The sequence below is a fragment of the Rhagoletis zephyria genome, unplaced genomic scaffold (assembly GCF_001687245.7).
Source record: "Rhagoletis zephyria isolate East Lansing unplaced genomic scaffold, Rhagoletis_zephyria_1.1 Rzeph_scaffold_00653, whole genome shotgun sequence".
In the NCBI taxonomy this organism is placed as follows: domain Eukaryota; kingdom Metazoa; phylum Arthropoda; class Insecta; order Diptera; family Tephritidae; genus Rhagoletis; species Rhagoletis zephyria.
In genome coordinates this window covers 31341-57775 of record NW_016157737.1, presented here as the reverse complement: position 1 = coordinate 57775, position 26435 = coordinate 31341, and the positions used below count along the sequence as shown (strand labels likewise).

The 26435-nt window shown below is 38.2% G+C and overlaps 2 protein-coding genes across 4 annotated transcripts; one reads left to right on the top strand and one right to left on the bottom strand.

Annotated features, from left to right (window-relative positions):
* Window positions 1-341: 341 nt before the first annotated feature.
* On the top strand, window positions 342-21923 carry Gr8a (Gustatory receptor 8a). Its single transcript, XM_017613377.1, has 5 exons — window positions 342-1197; window positions 12571-12644; window positions 12706-12774; window positions 21539-21628; window positions 21705-21923. Exons 1-5 carry the CDS (start codon window positions 342-344, stop codon window positions 21771-21773), a joined length of 1158 nt encoding a protein of 385 aa, XP_017468866.1. The 3' UTR covers window positions 21774-21923.
* A 355-nt stretch (window positions 21924-22278) lies between these two features.
* Window positions 22279-25547, bottom strand: LOC108360910 (protein GPR107). 3 transcript variants are annotated; one of them, XM_017613374.1, is made up of 10 exons: window positions 25367-25543; window positions 25156-25308; window positions 24986-25096; window positions 24546-24691; window positions 23943-24474; window positions 23781-23879; window positions 23587-23720; window positions 23372-23521; window positions 23198-23315; window positions 22279-23138 (listed from the first exon to the last, which is right to left on the bottom strand). In XM_017613374.1, the coding sequence occupies exons 2-10, from the start codon at window positions 25243-25245 to the stop codon at window positions 22560-22562; spliced, it is 1959 nt and encodes a 652-aa protein (XP_017468863.1). In that variant the 5' UTR covers window positions 25246-25308; window positions 25367-25543; the 3' UTR covers window positions 22279-22559. The 3 variants fall into 3 exon arrangements, with proteins under 3 accessions (XP_017468863.1, XP_017468864.1, XP_017468865.1); XM_017613375.1 differs by having other exon boundaries at window positions 22560-23138; window positions 25156-25326; window positions 25367-25547; XM_017613376.1 differs by having other exon boundaries at window positions 22560-23138; window positions 25156-25322; window positions 25367-25547.
* Window positions 25548-26435: the final 888 nt, after the last annotated feature.

The window sequence follows — 26435 nt, the reverse complement described above, 5'->3', positions numbered from 1 at the left end:
AAATCCTGTAAACCGGACTGCTATTGGAACAGACTAATTATTTGTAAATTCGAACCTTTTTAAACGATAATCAAATATAAAGTATTCATTTTTACTATGCATTATTTCCCTCAGTGTAGGGACATATTTGCATATATCCATATTTAATTGCTTCGAATATGAAGTAGCTCGTTACACATTTATTATAAGTTATCAATTGAAAGAATCTGCTCAAAACACTTCCCTTCATTAATTTAAACCAACAACTTATCATTCTTTGACATTCTTTCAATGACATTGCAAATATTAAACCTTATGCATGCATACTTCTTCGCGGTTCAGTTGCAATTTGAAGCGTCACAATGACTATTCAAGTTCCCGGTGTAGTGCATTTCCATATACGCTTCTTTCAGATAATCGGTTGCTTTGATGCTTCGCTGCAAACGCAGCCTAGGTTGCAAAAGATCGCCGAGCAGCGTCTTGTATCCTGGACAAATTTACTATTGTTAATATTTTCCTTGACTACAGTGAATACCTTCTTTCGGCCAGATGCTTTTCTTTTCACCACAAACCGCTTCGGTTACTTCAACGATGTTCTGAAGGTGTGCATGGCGCAAGTGACAATTTTAATCATTTACACGGAGACAGTATGGTGCCGATGTGCTTTGCGCCATTTTTGGCAACGATATGCATTGCTAACTCAAGTTAAATCCGAACAATTTCTCTCGAATGAAAGTAATTGGCGTGTGCAGTTAAGCACACATCGTCACTTTCTTTACATTTTATATGGCATTACGGTATTAGATTTGCTCATCGAGGTAGTCTTCTTCTCATTGCAACCATTAACCGATCAGGCACAGCAGTTTTGGTTTATGTTCACACCGTTCGTTTATTTGGTGCATTTGCGAAATATGCAAATTGTATTTCATATCGAAATTATACGACACGAACTTGAGAAACTGCGCAACGACGTTGGCCTACTGGCAGAGTATACAAATTTTGCTCGTCGCGTGGTGCCTTTCGCCGGATTTGAAGACTTTGTGCGGCGGAAGTTGGCCGAGAAACAGTTGGTTTTTCAACGAATTCATGAGATGCTCGACTATTTTCGAAATGCTTTTGGTATGTCTATCATTGCCGTGCTTTTGATGATTTATGTGCGAGTGGTCGTCGACGCGTACTTCATGTTCTACAATAAGTCAGCTGGCTGGTATTTTGCAGGTATTTACTCATACATAAAAGCATATAACAATTGTAAGTATGTATGTATAGTGAAACCTTTATATGTATGTACATACATACATATGTATATCGAAGTTAAAGAGGCTGGACAAATCTTTAGTTGTATCGATAGTTTCATTATATTTGTAAAATATGAATACCTTGATACAATGGAAAGTGTTGAATTTTGAAAAAACTTCGTTATAAGCATAATTTCTTTTTGAAGTAAAACTACGGCATAAGTAAAGAATACGCACAGTTTCGTTAGAGAAGAAAAATGAGGAACGGGGTTTAATACAGTTTTAAATGCTAAGCACACATATACAAATTTTATATTGCAGAAATAAAAATTGTGGAAGAAGTTGATGTTAAAAACTGTTAATATCTTCGAAACCAATTAACCGTTTAAAAAATAAGGCACCACGTTCGAAAGGTATTTTAAACATCTTTCGTTTGATATACATATTTTGTGAATTTGTTGAAGATATTTGTGAAAAAAAGAGGCAAAATAAAAATATACGCAAAAAAAATTGTTTTTATGGATTTTTTGCAAAAGAAAACGCCTTATTAACATAGACCATAAATATATTTTCTGAAATTTTTATTGCATTTTCTTTTGTTTGCTGTATCATATGACTACTATGCAGAAAGGTGTTCTGTGCAAACGGTGTTCAGCCCCTCTTCTTCGGCAACACAGAAAGGAGAATTGTACTTAATGAGGGTTATATGTAATCCCTAAGCGCGGCCGCAGGCCACCTATTTACGCAGAAAGGTGTTTTCTGCAAAAGGTGTTCAGTCCCTCTTCTTTGCCAAACACAGAAAGGAGAGTTCAACTCCCTAAGTTCTCTGCAAAAGGCGGTCAGCAATTTATGGCTCATGTTTTATTGCCTGGATTATGTTATACACCCTCTGCGCAGAAATAGTGTGAATGGCATAGTCGGAAGAGCATTGAAAAGTTTATGAAACAAATTTTATATAAAATTTATTAGCACCGAGAACTTGGGTATAGACTTGCGCATATCAAATGAAAGGGAAATAAATTTTCTTTATACCAAAAGTACGACAACAGTATCGTGATAAGGCTAGTTTTGAAGAAAAAGCAGTTTAAATGGAATTTTTTCATATATTTTTTATAAAAACCAATTTTTATCAGAAATTAGAAACGCGAGGTACAAGGAATGCACACCAAAAGAAAGGTGCCTTAATTTTCCTTAACTTAAAAATTCAGAATAAAAAGTTTAAGATTTGATGAAAATTTGTTGAATTTTCCTAAATTTTGTATAAATATGGAAACTCGAATTTACACGGTTTTGATTAAAGCAGAGACGATATTTTTATATAAAAATAACAAAAAACATTTAGCTCGAAAAACATTACAAATATTTGAAGAAAATCAACACGTGGTCATTGGTTTTAGTAACTGTATTTCGGGACCTTAGAGATTTTCGGGATTCTCGGGACTAGATCAGGATTTTCAAGCCTACACATTTCGGAATTCTCGGGACTAAATCGATGTTATCGATGTTGTTTTCGATACACTTATCGATATTGTTATCTACATAATAATCAATTCTATTATCGATATAACTATTAATGGATATTTTTTCAATATAATAAGCGATATTTATATTGATACTTTTATCGGGATTGTTATCGATATAAAACAATCGATACTGTTATTTACTAATACAATACAACATATTAGCCCAAAACGCAATATTAAGGCCATTGAAATGTCAGTGATATTTAGAAAAATATCAATAACTTTTATAAAAAATTTATGGCCAAATAAAAAATAAAAATAGGAAGAAAATACCACCATTCCCAACTGTTTAAAATATGAGCAGAATCGGTATACCAATCGTGGGGAAACAATTAAAATCAAAACAATTTCGAAAAATGTTAATAGCTTTAACTTCCAAAATAATTCGAATTTCGAAAAATTGTGAAATTTTGTATTTTTCTTTTATCGTTGTGAAGCATAAACAAATAATTGCACAAAAAAAGTTGGACCTTCGAAAAAATGGTGGCCCACTTCACAAGTTTTTACTCAACACCGGCACAGAAAAAAAGTGGTATGTGCTTTTAACCAGAACCACCACCAATGACCCGCGGATTTCGAATCTGAGGTCCGTTTGACTCGTACACACTCAAGATTTTAATTTTTTGCAATTTTTTTCGAAATATTGAGGGTGTACAATTCAAACGGGCCCCAGATTCGGATTCAGCGGGTCGAAATGCATGTCGGTAGCTGGATATGGTTCCAAAAAAGGAGGAGATTATCAGTTCGTCGGAATATTTTTTTTATGTATGTTACCGCATAATTTTGGACCACGTCAACCGATTTTGATAATTCTTTTTGCATCGGAAAGGTAGTGTCTCAGTGTTAACGCTCCCGCCTTTGCACATCGATGATGCGGGTTCGATCTCTGCTGACGTCTAGAAAAAAGAAGTCTGATGAGGAGATGTGGTGATCTGCGAAATATCTGCTATAATTTCTACTGGTTAGACTTTGTTACTTTTTCCATTTTTCCTAGTGGGTAGGAGCATTAAAATTCCGGCTTTATTATTTTGGACCACCCTAATCTGCATATGCATACTGGATATAAGACAAACTAGATATGTAACGTAATTTTCCCTGCTCCAGTGTGGCCCAGGCGCACTTACTTTTTTTTAAGTTTTTTGTTAACGGGACTTTACCAATCAACAACCTCTCATCTGTTCTGAAAGTTTCCATGTATGAAATTTCTTCAATATGAATTCAAACAAAAACTCATAGGATGCAAAAGATTTAGATAGAGCCGTTATCTATGTATAACTAATGTGACCAACCGTACTTCTTTCGGTAGTACAGTATAGCTAATGTGACCAACCATACTTGTTTCGGTAGTACTTACAGTATTATTTTTTAGCTCTTGTACTTCGTACTTCGAAGCACAGTCAATTGTACTTCTTTGCACTATTTTGTTCTTCAGGTCCGGTACTTCTGACCGATCGTCACTTGGCCTGGGCAATAAATTCGTGCAAACCCTTCAAGTCACCGGGGACCGATGCGATCTTACCTGTCTAGCTGCAAGGGCTCTTTAGGTGTCGTACAATTGGTTGGCTCCTATTTATGCGAACTGCGCGAGGACGGGGTACATTCTCAAGGCTTGTAGGGTAGTCAGTTTTGCGTTCATCCCAAACGCCGGAAAAGGCTCTCACGTTCCCTAGGGATAATAGGATTATCAGTCTGTCTTCGTTTTTGCTAAAAACTGATAGACCTGTACATAGGAAACGCGAAAGGTCGGTGGATACCGCCCTGCACACATTGGTAAAGTGGTTAAGGCTACACTTGTAACACAACTGGAGCGTTTAGTGGAGCAGTAGGAACCCCGCTACTACACTGGCGCTTAACGTCCTGTTGATCACGGCGCCTGCGGATATTGTAGACAGAATTGTGACAGCATGAACTGCTATTAGACTCAGGTCTTCTTCGGATCTAGAAGCTGATATAAATGCCCAGAATAATGCATATGTATAGCTAGCTTTGGTTAAGTCCATGACTGAAATACTTCATCAACAAAATTAAAACGTAAAGAGGCCATTTAAGGTAATTATTCTTCGCAAAAATGTATAGCACTTGGCGATGAGTAAAAAATAAGATGGTATGGTGAACTGTATGAACTTTATAATAACATGGACATTAAAATACTCATGAAAATATAATAATGAGTGTCCGGAGAAAAGTTCGTTCGACAATGAAAAAACATATCAAGTCAATTTAAAATACCCAAAAGGTTTATCGCGGAATGGGTAGTGGGGTTTGAAATCCGATTTTTTCCGAATTTCGAATGTTGCTTTTGAATCGAATTTTTTCGAATTTTCAACAATTTTCTTTACTGAAAATTTAAAAGTTTGTTTGTATGAAAAAGAGATTCAATTGAACTTACATTAATGTGATTAAAAGTGAAAGTACACAACGTGCATTGCGTGGCCGTCACCGTCACCGGCAGTTGTCAAAACAAGTTGAATGGGTTTATTTGTATGTAGTAAGTTAGGTACATGTACATGAAGCTGCCTTTACATGAGGCGATTTTTGACAGGCGATAATCGCATGCAAAAGTGGACTTGCTGTCTACTTTGAGGCAAGCGATTTTTGAATCACCATTTATTGCGATTATATTATGTTTGGAATTAAATTTTTACAATTTGTGAAAATTTTTGGAGTTATGGATAAATGAAATTTAAAAGATGATGGAGGAAAACCTAATAGAAGAAGTGCAAAAGTATAAAGCAAATTTTGCAAAGATAAGCAGCGAGTTTATGGTTTTTCGGACGCAATGTTGACGGTGATGGTGACGGTGACGGCGACGCAATGGATGGTATGTACTTTCACTTTAATTATCCGTATCGCTCTTCTTTGATTCCCAACTAAAAATAAATACAATTAAGAAGTACTTTTTTCTCAAATAAATGAGGCGTATTCTGGTTTTCGTATGAATCGAAAATTTAAAATTTTTGTATAGAAAATTATAGGAACATTTCATAATTTTCGATTCGTAGGAATAAAAGAATACGCCCCAATAATATCTCAAAAAAATGTCAGAAAAACTCCAAATGTATCATGTATTTTTTAGTATCAATTAAAAAAAATTAACAAAACATAATTGAAAAAAAAATAAAAAAATATATATTGAAACTAATTTTTTGGGACGTATAATACGCTTTTATTTTTTTCCTGCTTTACCAAAAACAAAAGAAATTGGTACATACCATGGCATATCAAACAGGTATGTACTAGCATTAGACCTAAAGTAACATTTGCGTGTATTTTGTTGTTGCTTCTGGTATCGAAAGTGATTTTTTTCTTCCAAATCAAAGCGTGCCATGTGAAATCCAAAGAATAAAAATTAAAAAATTGTTGCAACTCTTTCCTTGTATTTGGTTTTTGCATTTATCGGGCCATTGTCAAATATCAGCAATTATTCCCCAAAGGACAACAAAAAGGGCGACAAAACATACAAACACTCTCACGTTTTCACTCACTCACTAGCGAAATACAAAATTTTGATAATCAAGCGCTACTCACAGCTAATGAAACAACACCACCTTATAAAAATTCGCCTTGGATCCATCCTTTGCAAGGCCCAGTAATCAGCGGTTGTGTTGCAGAGTTGGGCGAACGTTCCGAAAGCTGCTATTCAATCGTTTGTTTTGTATGGAAAAATGGTTTCACATGCAAATAGATTTTAACAATTTAGACCAACTTTTTTCTATTTCATATGCGCTTGTAGGTGACTGAAAATTTTAGAAAAGCGACAGTGACAATATTGAAATATGAACAATGGTGCTGACAATTGTCACTCTGGCAAAATTGTCGCGATAATAGCGACAAGACTAAATAGCTCTTTCGGAAAGAATTTTGCAAATTTATTTATATGGTAATTGCGCGGGTTCTATTACTTTTCAATAATTTGAATATTTTTTAAAACTAAAATAATGAAAATGTAATTATTATATATGAATTACATATACTTTTCATATGACTCGCGACAAATTTGTCAACGACAATTTCAAAGCCCGATAATGACGATTTGTCGTTTTTTCAATCGAATTTTCCATGGAATTGAAGTGCTGGTGACAATTATTTTTATGAAACTAAAGACCCACCAAGCTGTCGAATTGTCACTGACAATACGGAAAATGTCTGTCGTTACAGAATGATCACCAGAGAACGGATTTTTAAGACCTAAAAACCTATAAAAAAGACAAAATAAAATAACGAAATAGGCAATAGGAAAACGTAAAATAAAATAGCGAAATAGGCAGGAAAAGGCACTTGAAATAGCGAAAAAGGCACTAAAAAGAGACAAAAATTTAAAAATACTAGTTTACAGGAAAATTTTCAACGGACGCCAATTTCTATATAGAATTGCTCGCTGATGCCGAAAATCGAGTTAATTTTTTATTCTATGGATATTTTAATGTGTACATGGCGTATGAGTAACATTCTTACCTGCTCATTTTTCATACAAAAAATCTTTGCGAATTTTCATATGACCACTTATTACTTATTTATATATCCATCGATTTTCTTCATTATCAACATGATTTTTTGTAACAAAACAGACTTTAATGTACTAAACGTTTGCTCGACGTGAGTTTTTACAAATGGCGCCTTATTTAAATATGGAACGTTTGAAACTTTTATATTACCAGAAATAAGGGCTTGTTCCTCGCTATAATCACTTTTTAAAGGTACAATAGGCAAAAAGGCAAATATCTTAAAAAGGCAACATCAAATGTGTATACTCTTTAGCAGAAAAAAGGCGATTTCCATAAAATCCGTTCCCTGATGATCACTGTCACTTTATAAATTAGGCCCCTGTTCAATGTGCCTTGTATGTAGCATACTTTACGTTGCTTACTTATAGAAGCATTTGGGGCCCATTGTTCAATGTCTGGTTAACCCAAATCGGAGGTAGAAGCTCTGGTTCAATACAACGAGTGCTTTATCGATCATATGTTATATGCATGATGTCGAAAACGTCGATAATGACTGGCAGGTAGTGATAACCAGACATTGAATAAGCGGCCCATAATAAGGAACAAAATAATAGGGCATGAAGAGTTCTATCGAGGCACAATTTTGGTTTGTCCATAGCTAAACGGCTGGTATTCTTGACCTATGTCAAGAATTTTACTCGCATTTGACATCACCCTGCAGGGAAAGCTACTAGTTGTGAACTAGAATTCTACCAGTTTGCGTTTCAGCCCAACTAGTTCACGTTCTATCCTTTTTCAATGTTAGCAACTGGTATTTTTAACATTGCGATGTCCTACGAGATGTCAATTCTCAGGCTATGCATCAGCATCTACTAGCAGAAATACTAGTAGCATCATACCAGTTGATGAGATAGTCTGCCAATTCATCCCCTATGAAAAGCATTAGTATGCCTTTTTGCTCGCGGCGCTTCAACAGTCGCAATGGCCGACAGAGCACAGCACTCGCGTGGTATGCCTGAGGTACCAGGTGCAAGCCCTGGTGCAGGGAATTTTTATTTTTTTATAAAATTTCTTTTATTTATATTTTTTAATTAGGCTTTTTTTGTTATTCTTAGATTTAATAAAAAAAAAATATGTTTTTAATCAATTTTTTTATGGCACAAGTATTTCTTCCCATATATTTGTTTCTTTTTTTTGGAATGCAACTAGATTTTTAATTTTGTTATTTATATTTTTAAATTGAAATAATTATTCCTACTTACATTGATCTAACTTTAAAAATCTTAACCACCTCCAAGCGGCCTCGAACCTGCGATCCCGGAACCAGAACCAGTAGTCTTCACGTGACGCCACAGCCGACATTTGTAAGAAAAGCAATTAATTGCGCTTTATTTTAGGCTTTGGCAATTCAAAGGCAGATGTCGCCGAACGCTTAAGTTCTTCGAAAATGTCGAACTGGTAGGCATATACGAGTTTATGAACTAGTATTTTTTCTAACTGGTTTGGGTTTTCACTGCAGGGTAGTAATGAAAACGGAATGGAAATCACCTGATACGATGATAACTGACACTTGGTCAGTTTTTATGATGTAGTGAAAACGCTTTTGACACCAAATGAACAGCTGTTAGTTGAGGCAGTTATTGATGTCAGTAATTTTGTAATAATGAACACCAAGCATTATGTGGATACATTTTTTAGATTCTTCTTCTTCTTTATTGGCGCTGTAACCGCCTAAGCCATTTTGGCCGAGTCCAAAACAGCACATTTTTTAGATTATAGAGATTATATATATATATATATATATATATATATATATATATATAGAATTTATTTATATAACTGGGATGTGTGTATTTCACTGTGAGTTAATATTTAATCATTTATCGATGTTCCGATTATTCTATTTTCTTGTGTATTTTTAATTCATTCGATGCATCGAAAATATCGATTTTTATATACGATACATTAATATGCATCGATATATGGATCGAGAAAACTTCAATGTCATTTTTTGACTTGCATCGCTAAGACAAAAGTGGTGCTACACAGTGATGCCAAATTTAGTCAGAAAGAATAAAGTGCCAGAGTTGCTTATTTGTAAATAAAGACAAAATTCGATTTTTTTCCAGAAAAATTCGATTCTATATGAATTTTAGTACCACAAAGTTCGATTTCAAAAATTCGCCATTTTGGAGCAAAAAATCGATTGAAATTCGAATCGAAAACCAATGTTGAATGTCGAATCGAAAACCAATGTTGAATGTCGCTAGGCGAGCCCGCTATTCTTTTGGAAATTTTTGTCGATAAAAATTAGCGATTGCAAATGTTGGAAACCGTCTGTTTATGTTAGAACTAAAGTACTGCGAAATTCAAAACATTTTGTAAATATTTAGTTTTCAAAAATGCCATTCATTGCTTTGTCATTTCAACTGAAACAAGGTGTTATGCCAAGTCATTCCATCTCAAAGATACAATTTCTTAGTAAATTTTACTATAATAGGAGCCCGCAAAATCTCTTTACTTATATAAAAGAGGAGTATTTTCTGAGCCGCTGTGGTGTAGTGGTAAGCAGTGCGCGCTTTCACTCATAAGCACCTGGGTTCAAAGCAACATCGTAAAAATATAGAAAAAAGGTTTTTCTTAACAGCGGTCGTCCCTCGGCAGACAATGGCAAACCTCCGAGTGAATTTCTGCCATGAAAAACAGCTTCTCATAAAAATACAATCGCCGTTCGGAGTCGGCGTAAAACTGTAGGTCCCTCCGCTTAGTGTGACAACATCAAGGCGCACCCCACAAATCGGAGGAGAAGCTCGGCCAAACACTAACATATGTGTAAGCGCCAATCTATTAATCTTGTATAAATGTATTCTATTGTTTTTTAAATCAAATACTATACAAAAATAGGTGTTGTCTTAAGTTGGGTGCATTCCAAAACGCCAAAATACAAAGCATCAGTCTCTTTTATTACCGAACCGCACTAGAAGAAAGAGTATAACTTGCGCAACCTAGGTGAAAACTAGCATCTAACTGTGGTTGCATACATATGGCATTACAAGCTGCTGAGGTTTAGGAATAAAAGAGACTGATGCTTTGTATTTTGACGTTTTGGAAAGCAGCCTTTTTGTATGAAAAAATATTTAAGATAATAATCTTGTAAAAATGCATATTTTTATGAAAAAAATACAGTAACTTTGAAAAATATGCAAAATCGTAGTTCTATGTACAAGTGCTCTATACCTTTCCGATACTGAGTAGGTATCGATACCTTATTTGATACAAGTATAAATACTGATTTAAGTAATACCGTGATGGTATCGATTTATCCCTCCATCCCACTGGGAAAATAGGTAAGCACCTTACGAGGTAAGCCATGTTTTCTTTCAGTTTTTAGTACCAAAATTGTCATCATGGCCAAATGTATATTCTAAATTCCTACTTTCATAAGGCGGCCACGTCTTTGTTAAAGTAAGGCAGATTCGGCAGGGAAATGGTAAGGACCGCCAGGTGAAGGGCAATACCTTACCAGCAACTTACACTTCGCCCGGCTGTCCTTACCACGTCACTGACGAATCTCCCTTACTTTAACAAAGACGTGGCCGCCTTATGTAAGTAGGAATTTAGAATGTACATTTGGTATCAGACATACTTCTGAGCCGCTTTACAAAGTAAGTTACGTGTAATGCCGAGCAGTCGCTCGGAGTAGCTCGGTGCTTGGAAATAACTTCGGCTGCACGTTATTTTGCAACGTAATGTGTCGTCGGAGGTGTTCATGGCTTACCTCGTAAGGTGCTTACCTTGTTTTCCCAGTGGGATGTGTCGCACGCATCATTTCATTTCAATTTATTTGACAGTGTCTTCATATGTCATTGTTTAACATCTTTGAGCGACATAGTATTAACTGGCACTTGCATGATGTGACACATGTATCTATTACTATGTTTATGCTTCTTTTCTACTCGTCTTAAATATATATATATTTCTTGTTACTATGGTTTCCATTTTTTCCGAACCCATCTCGAGTGAATTTCCAATATACTATGAACATTGGTAAACTAAGGTTGGTTATGAGTTCGTTCTCAGTTCAATAAGCATATTGGATATCGAAGATTATTTTCGAACGTTCGCCACAGTCTTTATTGGATGCATATGGGCAAATCTACAAAATAGGTACACCCTAAAAAGAAAAATCTTTAATTTTTAAATTTGTGAGCACACCTATGTTTTATATATCACTTTATTCATATTCTCTTAATAAATCGATTAATATAAGTGTAATTCATTTTCATCAAGTGCTTCAAAAGTTCGACGAGGAATGAGCATGAAATAGGAAACGAAAGAATAAGCTGGGTTCAAATTACGTTGTTGAAGTTGTAAATTTTGAGCAGAGATTTTGAAAGTTGAACTCACTTAATTGGGACGTTCTAAATTCAATAGCATCCCCCGTTTTACCAGATTGTCTCCGGTTTTCGAGATAACGGTATTTGAAAATTTGATCAAATTTTAACTATTTTATAAATAACTGCCTCAGTTNCCGAAAAAAATTTGATTTGATACCACGCTCGAAATATTCTGACTACAAGAAATCGGAGTTTTTACACACTTCTAGAGAACATTTTTTGAAGCATTTTACAGGTATATGCAACATTATAAGGACTAGTAGTTATAAAGATATTTAGATCGTTTCGATGTATTTTCCAAATGTGCCTTTTGGAATAAAAATCACGCTCAAGATCTCAGACCTCTTGCTAAGGTATCAAATTATTCGTAATTGTTTGTAGAATACAATACATACTTAAAAAGTTCTTAAAATTAAATGCTCCAGAAACTAACGCGATAAACAGGTGTTTCAAAATTTATGCAGCAAATTGATCCAATTTTTTTTTTTGAGGCTTCAAGTATACGCCAATGAATTATATCCAAAAGCAACCAGCTTGATATAGTTCCAACACCAAGGTTCCTGTTTTTTAGATTTGCCCAAATACATTNTATTTCGTTATTTTGTAATGCACACTTTTCTTACCTACTACATATGAAGTATACACATAAGTGCTAAATGCCCATTAAATTTCAAGTCAGAATATGGTGTGCTTCAAAAGTTATGACATAATTAATTTTGCCCCTCTTAAAAATTATATAAAAAATTCACTTGTTTTCATTATTTTTTTAAATTTAAACACCTATAATTCAAAAGTTATGCAGCAAGTTGATCCAAATTTGTTTTTGAGGCTTCAAGTATACATACGTCAGTGAATTATATCCAAAAGCAACCAGCTTGATATAGTCCAACAGTGAAAATAAAGCTAAATAACACCAAGGTTACCTGTTTTTTAGATTTGCCCATATCTTTACCTTTATTTGCTTTTATGTTTCCCCATCTCTTTTCAGAAAATCTATTAATGTTGCCTGCGTACTTAGAGATCCCAGCACTTTTGTTGACATCACAGAAATGCATGAATGTGGTAAACAAATTCAATACAAATATTTTTAGAATTCTGTTTTATCACGCCATTTTTGTTTCAGGTGAAATTCATAGCATTTGAGTTGCATAACATTCGGAGCTCCAAGCAGAATTCACTTATTTCTATTCAGGTATGTACACACATTTACCCTGGCATTCAATAAGCGGTCTCTAGTCACTAATAGTGACTTTTGGTGGTGAACTTGGATTTTGAGACTATTTGGTATTCAGTACGCTGTCTCACGTCTCTAGTCTCAAAAAAAAGTCACTAATTTGTCACCTGGCTAAGAGCAGGTCTCAAAAATAAAAATATGGAGAAAAAGTTAATTGCTTTCCATTTATTAAAAAAACGCGAATATAAAGCGAGGAAATTTGTTCAATAAGAAATTCGTTAGGAAGTAAACCAAAATGCTATAATATCATACCACTCGGCCATTGGGACTCTTCGGGCAGCGCGGCAAAAGGCATACATAAACGCTATCAGCTGACTGTCTGTGTATGTTTTCACCACACATTTTTGGTGAACATTTTGTAACTCTCTCTGAATAGCCAAATCATCTCAAGTGACAAAAATATTCACTAATTGATAATCTCAAATTTAGTGACTTGAGATGAGACTGAATTACTGAATCCCAGGGTTAACGTCAGTGATGACACGTAAGTCCCAGATGGATTCTAACCATGGTACAATAATTACAGGTATTGTCTTCCCAGAGAGCGCATATTACGATCTGCCTTATTTAAAAAAATATCATTGTTGCCCATACTGAAAGGTTTACTGCTAGGGAAAAGGGATATTTCAATACCCCATATACCATATATGTATACGTGTTTCTTTAAGCAAACCATCTTAAAGAGAACTTACATATTTAAGTTTGCAAAAGCCGAAAAAAACATTTGCTTGTAAATAAATTCCAAATGTTTCACTTAATTTCAAACGTTTTTTCTTTTGTTTTGAAAATTTATAAAAATTAAATTGAGCGAAAACAAAAAGCAAAGCTAAATAAAACATTGAACTGCGTCAAAATGAACATAAGGGAGCACGAATTTCGATGTGAAGCAAAACTCTGGGAAAACAATACCTGTAATTATTGTACCATGGTTCTAACCACGATGCAATAATACAATGTGTTATCGGCTGGCAGCTTCTCGCTCTAATACCGCCTTTGGTGAAACAGTGTTACTTCTTTAACATTTCTTTTCCTAATAATATAGTTGAATGTTTTTTATTTTTTCTCAGTATATGTACACATTTTGTTTTTTTTAAGGTATTTTATCTTATTTATTTCATTTCAATACGAATATACTATAAAAAAGCAATTTTGGTTTAGGAAAAAACGTGAAATTTTATATTTTTCCCCCAAATGGGGATTAATTTCTTCCCGTTTTNCTTGGTTTAGGAAAAAACGTGAAAGTTTATATTTTTCCCCCAAATGGGGATTAATTTCTTCCCGTTTTTCTTCTCATTCACTGAGCTAAGGCAGTGTCAAATCGAGCTGTCACAACCGATACCACCTTGTATTATTGCATCATGGGTTCTAACATCACAAAGTAGTTTTTGTGAAAATTGCTGATAGAGGGTATTTAATATAAGCCCTCGATATATGATTCGAATTTGTATGCTCCACGTGCTAGTATACTTTTCGTAAAAGTTTGGAGATAGCAGGTCCCTAAAATAGGATCCCATCGGTGGTACCAATGCATGCCCCATAATTGAACATGTTATGGGTTGATGCCAAGCTCATCGTAAGAAGTCAGTTGTTGTTGTTGTTGTTTTAGCGCCGATTGGATTGTTCGAAACAGTTATCGCAGACCACGTTTTTATTCCATTTAAAAGAGAAAATGTCTTCAAGTATCACTGGCTGACTGATCGTGGTGTAAGCTTTTGAGAGGTAAAGGCCATACACCAGTGACTGCGTCTAGAATTATTTTTGACGTACAATGCGCCTAACGTTTCGGTATGGATGCCTTGCTCAAATTTAGTTGTAATTTTTATGACGATGGAGTCGATGTCCCACCGCCTGACTATGACGAGGTACGAATAGCGACTACGCGGCTGAAAAAGAACAAAGCTGCTGGGGCTGACAGCCTGCCAGACGAGCTATTCAAGTATGGCGGCGAGGAGTTGATAAAGTGCATGCATCAACTCTTGTGCAGATGAACGTATGCCCGACGACAGGAATTTAAGTTGGCTCTGCCAAATCCACAAAAAAGGCGAGCCCCCATACGCGCCAACTGTCGCGGGATCAGCCATCTAAGCATAGGTTACAAGGTCTCATCGAGTGTATTGTGTGAAAAACGGAAGCCCACCGTCACCGAACTGATTGGACCTTATGACTGTGGCCTTAGACCTGGCAAATCCACCATAGATCAGGTATTCACAATACGTCAAATCTTCTAATACTACCTATTTGTCGATTTGAAATCCGCTTTCGACAGCATGAAAAGAACTTGTTTTTATGCCTCGATGTCTGAATTTAGTATCCCCACGAAACTAATACGGCTATGTAAAATGACGTTGAGCAATACCATCAACTCTGTCAGAATTGGGAAGGACGGGGCTATTCGGAAATGCAGCAAAACAAACCATCAGTCTCTTTTATTTCTAAACTGTAGTTGCGTTCGCGTAGCTGTTAATTGTTCAAAGTTAACCAAAACGTTCAGGTTTTGCGTACGTAGGGGAAATTGAGGAGCAAAGTGACATTTCATTTTGAACGGAAGCTGCTAGTTTTTGCTGGAAAATTTTTGTCAACAGCAATTTGCCATCAGAAAAACAGCTGATCAAAAACAGCAGGTAGGAATTTACGCAAATCACAAAATTGAATTTGTTGGTTTAGAAGCTAAAATGATAAAATGCTGCTAATTAAACTTGTAAGAACTAAGTAGTTATTCGTTTAATCAATAAACTGGGTCAGGAAAACTTTTTGTGATGAGTTTTCGTACGTTCCAAATTTTACAATTTTGAATGTAAATAAAAATTCTATCTGCTGTTCGTCTAACTTGCAAGTTTTTGAAAATTTTCTGTTCGCGTACTATTTTGGATATATTTCTCTTGCGAAAGAACAGATAACATTTCGCCAGAATTTTGCTGTTGGATGTTTTTTACTGGAGACTTCACTTACCTTACCTTGTGGGGAAAGTGCGCAACAGGGGCGTGCCTCCTCTTTTCATCCAATCAAAAAACATACTAGGGCGAAAGAGAAGGCACGCCCCTGTTGCGTACTTTCGCCAAAGAACGTAGATAACAAGAAGGGATAACTCGTTATAATTGTAGCGAAAGTACGCAGCAGGGGCGTGCCTTCTCTTTCGCCCTAGTGCGTTTTTTGATTGGATGAAAAGAGAAGGCACGCCCCTGTTGCGCACTTTCGCCACAATTATAACGAGTTGTCCCTTCTTGTTATCTACGTTCTTTGGTAAAGAATTAATTTTTTTATTTTCATTTAATTAGTCATTTCAAAAATCAAAATTAAATAGAAATGCAAAATATTCAGCTTGCGGAAAAAGAATTTGTGATGACTTAAAATAACATTTTTTAAGTATGTTTGTATACATAATGAAACAAACATAATCGAACAAATCAAACAAAAACACGCGCTTACCCTTTTAAAATATTCCGCTGTTAATAAAATTTTAACGAACGTGCGCGAAATTACAGCTTTCATTGAAAATAGTCACCGACAAACACAAAGAACAGCAAAGAGATTTGAAGCGGTAAACCATTACAGAACCTGCTTTGCCGCTTTGCCCTCTCCAAGTCACTTTGCAGCTCGATCTCACTCTGACACCTTTTAGCGCTTTGCATATGTATACACATGCAGCGGTTTAAAGCTGGAAGTAGACATCCAGTAACCAGAGCGCAGTTGGGCTATTGTGGTCCGAGTCTCCCGAGGCAGNCCTTTTAGCGCTTTGCATATGTATACACATGCAGCGGTTTAAAGCTGGAAGTAGACATCCAGTAACCAGAGCGCAGTTTTGCTATTGTGGTCCGAGTCTCCCGAGGCAGACGAAGTTCTCGTCCACGCGTTGTGTGCCCAGAACGGCATTCACAGGTCGGGAGTCTACATAACTCGAGACTGCCTTTCTGTGAATGCCGTTCAAGGCCTTTCGATAAGCTGTCGGGTCCAGAGGTTGTTTGATGAAGCGCTGGACTTCGTCCGTCAGCTCTCTCTCGTCAGGCTCTTCTGCAAGGAGTTGTTTGTTTGGGTGGCCACATCTGTGGCCTGGAGCATGTGGGCCTCCTCGTGCAGGTGGTGTTGCGGCGATATCAAAAGGCATCCTGTCGCTGTCCTGAGTGCCGTGTTCTGGCAAGTCTGCAGCTTCATCCACTGCGTCCTACTAGTCCCCGGGGACCACACGGGCGCAGCGTAGTTCAGAACCGGCCGGCCAATTGCCTTGTACGTTGCCAGCATTGTTTCTTTGTCTTTGTGCTGCCGGCTAGCGACTTGAGGACCTTGTTGCGGCTTTGTACTTTGTTGATTGTTGCGGTTCTATGCGCCAGAAGGAGAGCAGACTATCGAATGTTACTCCGAGTATCTTCGGGTTGTCCACTGTCGGAATTAGTGTATCATCGCCATGAATTCCCAGTTGTAGTCTGACGTCCTTCGTCCAGGTGGTAAAGTGTGGCTGAAGCGAGAAAGTTCGGCGAGATAACCGTTTCCTTTCGAGCACAAGTCATAAATTCCATTCCCGGACGCCATGATCGAGCAATCGTCAGTATAAGAGACTATGGAGACTCCCTATGGTGGTTGAGGGAGCTTTGAAATGTAAAATTTAAACAGTAATAGGGAAAGAACACTACCCTGTGGAACCCCCTGTTTTATTTTCCTCGGTTTGCTCGATTTGTCTCTAAAAGTTACTGACGAGTGACGGCCGTTTGAGGGAGAGAGGAGGCCTCTATGTATTCTAGTAGCGTTGAATGACTGACAGTGTCGAACGCCTTAGACAAGTCTAGCGCTACTAGAATGGTTCTCTCACAGGGGCTGGGGTCAGGTGGTTTGTAAAATACGGGAGTAGCTAGAGGTGGTCGCTACCGGGGAAAGGAGGGTTATCGGGCGATAAGACTTTCCTTTGTTGGCTGGTTTCCCCGGTTTGAGCAGTGGGACCACTCTCCCCATTTTCCAGATGTCTGGAATGACGAGAGTGGCCATAGACAGGTTGAGGACCTCCGTTAGGTACGCTACTCCCGCAGGACCCAAATTTTTCAGCATCAACATGCATATTTCGTCGGGTCCAATGGCTTTGGAGGCTTTCGCCTTCCCGATGGCTACCCTTACCTCACCGCTGGTGAAAACAAGAGGCGCACTAGGTTTTGGCATTTTGTGCAGCCTTCTGGTCACTCGACGTTTGGCTTTATCCACCGGAGGATGCAGAATGAACTGCCGGCTAAAATAGCTCGCGCATCTCTCCGGGTCCGACGAAGCGTGGTCACCAAAGTCTATCTCGACTCTGTCGTCGCGCTTCGTCGGGTTGGACAACGACCTCACGGTTGACCAAAGCTTGCTCACACCAGAGGCGAAGTTGCAGGTCTTCAGATGCTCTTCCCATTTCTTCCGCTTATGTACGTTCACAAGTTGCCGAATCTCCGAATTGAGATCCCTAATACGGGGATTTCCGGGATCGGCCTGACGAAGGTTGTCGCGCTCATCAGCTAGAACAGCCGCTTCGGCAGGAAAATTCGGACGTGGATCCTTAATACATCCTGCTGGAATGAAGCGAGCTGCAGCAGCGGTGACAACCCTGCGGAACTTACGCTCACCTACATGAACGTCGGTTGGTATGGGTAGTGCAGTGAAGGCGCCCTCAGTAACATCCGTGAAGCCTTTCCAGTCAGCTTTGGAAAAGTTGACATAAGTCCGGTGATCCACGGAAGCAAAGTCGGCAGGTTTATCAATCGAGATGACTATGGGCAGATGGTCTGATGCTAGAGTCAGCATAGGTCGCCATGATACGCTGTTTATCAGACCAGCGCTGACAATTGTTAGATCTGGCGAGCTGCAGCAGCTGCCCATAATCCTGGTGGGTGCGTCGTCGTTCATTGTGCAGAATGTCGAATCGTCTATCTGCTCAGCCAGATGTATTCCCCTACGATCATTTGACAGGCTTGAGTGCCAGAGATCGTGGTGCGCGTTAAAGTCACCAACTACCATACGGTTTTCACCTCTGAGTAGCGCACCTATTTCAGGGTGATATCCTGCCGGGCAGCTGGTGACAGGGGGTATGTATACGTTAAATATTTCGAGCTCAACATCGCCTGACCGGATAGCAATACCCTGACATTCTAGGATGGTATCCCTGCGGTCGATGTCTGCTTCAATGAGACGATACTGCACGGTGTGGTGCGTGATGAACGCTAAACCTCCACCATTATCTCGCTCGCGATCTCGACGGTGCACGTTGTATCCGGCGCAATTCAACAGGGTTGAATTGCCGTGCAACTTCGTCTCTTGGACCGCAGCTATTAATATTCCATGCCTTCCCATAAAGACAGTTATCTCCTCGATCTTGCTCTGGAGTCCGTTACAGTTAAATTGCAGCACCTTTGTGTGCCTTGGGAGACCGACTGTGATGTGTGGTGTTAAAGAGTTGTGTTGCCTGCCGGCCCCCTTCTGTACGTGCTGCAAAAGGAGGTGCTGCCTTGTGGTGGTGGTTGGCGGCCTCGCGGGGGAGGGATGCGATGGGGCCCACATAGTCACTCGTCCAATCCCGCGTGTTCCGAAGTCCTGAGCACGCCCTAAAGTGGCACCAGCCGAGGCAAGAGTTGCACTTGACTGATGTCACGTTACGGTATATTCTTGACTGACAGACAGAGCAGATTGTCGGAGGGACTAGGAGTTGCCGGCGGCGGTGTGTGGGTGCTATTGTGTTTGTTTGTGTGTCTATTGCTGTGTTGTGTTGGGGTGTGGGTGTGTTGATTGTGTGCTGCCCAGGCGGGTGGTGGTTTGCCGTGGAGGCGGTCCGGTTCGCACAGCATGGGGCCACGAACGACGTGGTCCATTGCCGGTGCCTACGCAGGCCCGAGCAGTTACGAAGGTGACTCCACCCGTCACAGGCATTGCACCTGACCGAAGTGGAGTTTGTATGCAGTCGTCTCTGGCAGGTGTAGATTTCTGGCCCTGGGTTTGACTCTATGCCAGCCCTGAGCAGAAGGGTGCGGAGAAGGTGTAGCCCTAGGATCGAGCAACGTTTGATGGATTTCGCCGACCTAAACGGGGTTAGATCGCCGAAACAACAGCTCTTGGTCGGGTAAAACCCGAGTCATTCCGGTACGTAGAACCGGCTGTCGTGGGAATGTGCATATTACGTCGGGTCCAACGGCTTTGGAGGCTTTTGCCTTACCGATGGCTACCCTTACCACACCGCTGGTGAAAACAAGAGGCGCACTAGGTTTTGGCAGTTTGTGCAGCTTTCTGGTCACTCGACGCTTGGCTTTATCCACCGGAGGATGCAAGATGAACTGGCAAACTCACCCAAAGCCTATTTCAACTCTGTCGTCACGCTTCGTCGGGTTGCACAATGACCTCTCGGTTGACCAAAGCTTACTCACACCAGAGGCGAAGTTGTAGGTCTTCAGATGCTCTTCCCATCGAGCTGCCTAAGACACTGATACTTTGGTTTGCTGCATTTCCGAAAAGCGGGGGACCTCTCCGAGCCATTTGGTACCAAACGAGGTTTAAGACAATGTCACAACCTTTCGGTTTTTCTTTAATCTGATGTTTTAGAAGATAATAAGTGTTCGCTATGCAAAAAACTTGAACAAGTTGGTACCAATTCCAATTTTGCCATTTCATTTGCAAAATCGTGCTGGGAAAATTTTTGCAAGCAAGAATTTGCAATAAGAATTGTGGCACATGGTGGCATTTTTCTCAACAGTAATTTGAATGTTGTTGTTGTTGTAGCAGCATACAAATTCCCCAGACTTTTTGGGGTGTGTTGCTGGAGTGACAGTCCTTGGCCAGATATAAATCTGGGTCGTTCCGGTTACGTAGACCCGACTGTCGTGGGAACGAGTAATTTGCCAGTAATTTGAATCAACAAGTTCGTAACAAAGAAGTATGTAAATATTGGCTTATTCAATTAATTTAATTTAATCCAAACATTTGCAAGCTTCACTGGCAGCTGGCATAATCATTCTTGCCAACAAATGCTACTTTGGACTGGGTAGGCAATTGAGAAGTAAAGTCCTCTTTCGTCGTACAAAGACCACACTCTACAGGTCACTCATCATGCCTGTTCTGGTGTATGGTGCAGAGGCATGGACAATGAAAACATCTGGTGAAGCGGCTCTTGGAGTTCTTCGAGAGAAAGATCCTGCGAAAGATTTTACGGACCTTTACGCGTTGGCGATGGTGAATACCGCAGACGATTTAACTATGAGCTGTAGGAGCTTTACAACGATTATGCAGAAACGCTCCTGCTTTGAAAGTATTCAACCTGGGCCGCGATGCTGGTAACAGAGGAAGAGGAAGACCTCCTGTGCGTTGGAAATACCAGGCGGAGAAGCACTTGCCTGCACTTGGCTTCACTTGGCATTGCAGAAATTTAGTTTCCTTAATCTAAGTTTAATCTGGCACTGAAAAACTGGCCCTAAAAATAAAAATTTTATATCATGTTTTAGCAAAAAATAAAATATAACACACATTTCAGCAGGGTATATCAGTAAAATATATTTTTTATGTACGCTCATATTCTTAGATTCGTTCCCACGACAGTCGGGTATACGTAACCGGAACGACCCATATTTATATTTGGCCAAGGACTGTCACTCCAGCAACACCCCCCAAAAACTCGTTGGGGATCTTGTAAGCTGCCACAACAACAACAACAAGTACAATATATTACAGTTTATATAAACGTAAACAAATGATTCTATTATCCAGCGGAATTCTCTAATTGCAGATACAAAATTTTTCACTACAAATGTTGCACCAGAAAATTCGAATTGATGGTTTGGGTATATCCGCTTTGGATGGAAAAATGTTAGTCAGTGTAAGTTTGATGATCAACCGCATATTTAATGCTTAACTACATACAACTACAAGACACCATAATTTTACGATTTCAGATTGTCGGCTCTATTACTACGTACATGGTCTTCTTTATACAATTTATGCCGAAATTTAGAAATTTATAGATCATTCGATAAAATAGCAAAAACAAAATCAAAATTTAAGCGCAGAATGTTACGTATTTACAGAGTTCATTTCAAGCGCAACAAAAGTCTGTAAAGTGTCTAACATTTTTAAACTTAAGTGTTTTATCGAGCTACTGGCACATAACCTTTATAAGCTAATATAATCACTAATTATATAGAATATAGAATATTTGTTTAATGGAATTGACATGGTAAATAAAAGCTAATTTATTACTATGGTATTAAACGCAATAAGCTGGAACCTCGAAACTGAAATCTGTATATGTAGTACATTTTAATTATATTTTAACAGTTCAGTAGTTTCAAGATTTTCCAATTCTCGAAGCTTTTTTCAGTTAAAGGCAGTAGCCATATATTATGTGTTTAATGTAAATTCAATAAACCGAAGTTATTTTAGATAACGTTTTGCATGATGGTTATGAGTTCTTAAAGCTGAACTCTTTTGTTGGCACTGTCAGAAGTACATAGAAACAAATTATACATATGTAGGTAAAACTTCTGGAAAATATATCTAGTTTTATTGCTTAATTGCATCATTCTTCAAAAATTAGTTAAAAAATATCTAAAATAATATAAGAATTATATAATAAAGGCAGTGTGTTTTCACATACTGCCAAGGCGATACACACATGTTGCCCTTGCTCTCTCTCCACAAAAAAAAAGTAAAATATTTCGTTAACGGCAACATACACATTCCTAGTTCGAAATAATGATTACACTTCCTTACACTTCAATTCAACATTTTTTCAATTATTTTCTATCTATCTAATCATATTCATGACTCGATTCACGTTTCGTTATCAAATTTTCACGTTCTTCATCGGTGCCGTTAAGTAAAGTAGAGCCAGCAGGAGGTAAGGCATTGCGATTAAGTGCTTTCGTTCGGTGTAAACCCTCGGTGAGACCTGATTCAGTGAGTACTTCCACTGCGTCATCTTCCTCATTTCGCACAGCAAAGTATGGATGCGATGAATCAGGCCGGAATTTATAACCTGTCAGTACGAAGAAAACATATGTCGCCATCTCATGGAACATTTCATCTAACCAGGCGTACTGGAAAGCGACAGTCATCTTCAGAAGATATACAACTATTCGCGTAAAATAAATATAACAAACGATCATTATGTAGAATTGGCGGAATAACTTTAGTTTGCGTAAATTGATGGCTGCTTTGCCATCCGTGGCTGATGCCTCGTGTAAATGTTTTATTGACCAAACAATCGGAAACAGTATGGCACCGCAACAGATTAAATCCACGAAAATGAATATGTTGCGCCATGTACGAAATTCAATATCACTTTCTTCAGATTCATCAATAATGATTTCGGCGACGTTAGCGAGTACCTATTAAAAGCGAGTTTTTAGCGATTGACCAAGGTAATGATCTTGTTAATATAATTTACCTGTAGTGGAATAACAATCATGAAGATCTTTTTATCCTTGTCTGACAGTATGGGCTTAATAAAAGTCCAGCCGGTTCCCATAAGTACTATGGTGATAAATAATACAGATCCCTTGAGCCTAAAGTAAAATGTTAGAATAGAAAACTACTCCTTAAACATATTTATATTACTTACAAATGTGTTACATAATACAGAATCGCCCAAGCTTCAACGTGTTCGCCGCGAATTTGGATAAAATGATAATTAATGGAATGGAACATTAGAGAAAGTGATTTCAGGAATACCAACACTGCCATAATGTAGTGCAGCTTATGTACAGTGTGCCTTTGTAAAAAAAGAGAGAAGGATTTTTAAACAACCCCACTTTAAAACTAATCCCCCTCACGTACTTGCTCTTTTTCAAGATGAATACCCAAAACAAACCGGAAAGGAAGAACAGCACGCTCATCATGGAGTACAATGCGGGCAACGGCATTTCGCCAGCGGAGAGAAAATTGTTATTATTCTTCTCTTCAATATCGACCTGAAATGAATGGCTATTATGTTTTTACGCTTCCTTTCAACAATTAATAAATTAGCTTACATCAAACGAAATCGCCCTTGATGACCTATAGTTGGGACATGCATGGAAGTGAAGATTGTAGAGACCCTCATCGTGTAATGTGGCCACAAGCATAGAAAACTATAGCGAATAATTATAAGCTAAGACAACTAATTGCCATAACCTTCTAAATAGTTTACTTACCGACATATTATAATAGGCTTTTCCATTGATAGTTTTTCTCGCCAACGGTATTGTATAGTTTTTACAAAGCTGATACGGTATATTTTCGTACGAGACAGCGGGCGCTGCTTTAAGTGCGGGACGAGCGTTTTCAGATTCATGTGGAAATGGATTTTCTGCAGTGGCAGGTGGCGGAGCAACATTTTTGGGGTCAAATGAAAGTACTTTCGCCGGTTCTGCTGAAGCCAAAAGTGGCGCTACAGCCGCTTTTGTAGGTAAAGGTGCTTTAGCTACTGGTAATGGTGATGATGGTTTGGCAATTATTTGTGGTGCTTCGACAGAATCATCATCATCCAACATTTGTTGTTCATCTAAGGGTATGTCATTATCGTCTCCTTGTGCAGGACCGGCATCCTCACTCCGCTTGCGCCGTTGTAGATATATTGTTGAGTCACTCATCCTGGAATGACGCTTTCCACGATACATTGGAAACAATGCACGACTTCGATAAATGTGTTGATTCTTCCATTCCGGTGAGCACTGCACTTTGACACTAAAAAAGAACAAAATGCGAAATAAATGTGAAGTAATTTAATAACTAAATGTACCTTATAAAATACTTACTTAAGGTTCTTTAAATCAAATATGAAAAATAAAATCGGACCACTCCGTTGCATACTTGATGGTTCCTCCAGGATGCATTTGTTTTGATGAGAGTCCAAGTAGGGGTTTAATTGATCGATCGTCGTTTTGTCCAACGTTAGGCCATACTAAAAATATGAATTAAACATAAGACAAATGATTCCACTATGAGTTCACTATGAAGAATGGTAATTTTAATGTGGACAAATTGCATAACTTTATGAGATGTGATATCAAATAAAATATACAAACACATTGTTTTAATACATTTGGCAAAACAGACGGTGTTTCGTAAATATGCTACTGGCTAAGAAATATTTTTAGTTTATCTAATTGGTAATGATGCTTTTACGACGCCCAACTGTCTGGGCTATTTAGCCAAAACACCTAAGGAGAAACACTTTTTTAGAGAAAATTCTCACCAAATCATTATCTTCCACATCCTCTATATGCAGTTTACTCAGATGAACTTCTAAATGACCATCAGTGTAGAAGCCAAATGTGCTTAGCGCAATGTAAGGACGCACATCATGCTGGTTTAAAAACAAATAGAGTAAGTTATTTACCACTTAGAATATTACAGACTACTTACTCGGACTTCCAAATGATGTTTTCTGGCCGCAACTAATGCTAGGAATAAAACTAGTAAAATAAGCAGCTTGTAATTTGCTGGTGAGCCCATTATTTCTTTCTGGTATTCGTATACTACAGCAGACCTGTGCGGTCTGAGTTTTCGCTATTTTCTCTGCAAGTTATATTCTTTCTACTAAATTATTCTCTAAATCTAATAGCCCAATATTTACCTTTTATAATACGATTACAAAACTAAAGCACTCAAGTAAAAGTATAAAGTTGTTTTTTTTCCAATAATAATCCGCAGGCAAAAATCGCACATATAAATTTCCAATTCGTCGGGGAATTTTACGAAGCAAACAGCTGATTGTCAAAATATATAGTAAAGAAATCGCCAACAGAGGGAGCTTTGAAATTTAAGACAGGGTTCGTCAGAAATTTATTAAATATCAAATCGTGACCCAACCGACGTTAGCACCCATGAACGAAAGACAAAAGATCACGTAAGACCAAGAAAGTGAAAAAAGTCGATTTTTTTTAGCGGGTTCTACGCCATCTTGTTTCACTGGAAAACGAGCGAAAAGTAAACAAAGCAAAGAAAACAACGAAAACCAAAATTAGCCAAAATTATTGTCAGCCACTTTAAACGCACAATTTAGGTAAAATGATGCAACAAAATGCTTTAAAATGTGTTATCATGTTGAATTAACTCTTCTTTACTTGAATAATGCAGCGTTTTTGCTGCATTTAAAATGCAACATTTAGCACTTTCGAACATATGTTTTCGAAGAGCGTTCATGCTATCGCATTTAGCGAAGCGCACATTGGCGCGATTCTGTCGTTGCGAATCCGCAAGCCCAAAAATTACAACAATGCTACCCATACATTTTAATGCGCTAGCGCACACTTGCACGATTCCGTTGCTGCAAGCAAAACGCTGCAAGCCGCGTTTCGAACGCGTCAATAGAGAGGAATATTGAATGTTCGAAAAATTCGCAGCGACGGAATCGTGCAAGTGTGCGCTAGCGCATTAAAATGTATGGGTAGCATTGTTGTAATTTTTGGGCTTGCGGATTCGCAACGACAGAATCGCGCCAATGTGCGCTTCGCTAAATGCGATAGCATGAACGCTCTTCGAAAACATATGTTCGAAAGTGCTAAATGTTGCATTTTAAATGCAGCAAAAACGCTGCATTATTCAAGTAAAGAAGAGTTAATTCAACATGATAACACATTTTAAAGCATTTTGTTGCATCATTTTACCTAAATTGTGCGTTTAAAGTGGCTGGCAATAATTTT

Excerpts from the sequence above, each read along its gene's own strand:
- Gr8a (XM_017613377.1), top strand. The coding sequence starts at position 342 with ATGACTATTCAAGTTCCCGGTGTAGTGCATTTCCATATACGCTTCTTT. Across the intron at positions 12,775-21,538 it reads ATTCACTTATTTCTATTCAG|ATACAAAATTTTTCACTACA; the intron begins GTATGTACACAC and ends CTCTAATTGCAG. Across the intron at positions 21,629-21,704 it reads ATGGAAAAATGTTAGTCAGT|ATTGTCGGCTCTATTACTAC; the intron begins GTAAGTTTGATG and ends TTACGATTTCAG.
- LOC108360910 (XM_017613375.1), bottom strand. The coding sequence starts at position 25,245 with ATGGGCTCACCAGCAAATTACAAGCTGCTTATTTTACTAGTTTTATTC. Across the intron at positions 25,097-25,155 it reads AACATCATTTGGAAGTCCGA|CATGATGTGCGTCCTTACAT; the intron begins GTAAGTAGTCTG and ends TTTTTAAACCAG. Across the intron at positions 24,692-24,985 it reads ATGTGGAAGATAATGATTTG|TATGGCCTAACGTTGGACAA; the intron begins GTGAGAATTTTC and ends TCATATTTTTAG.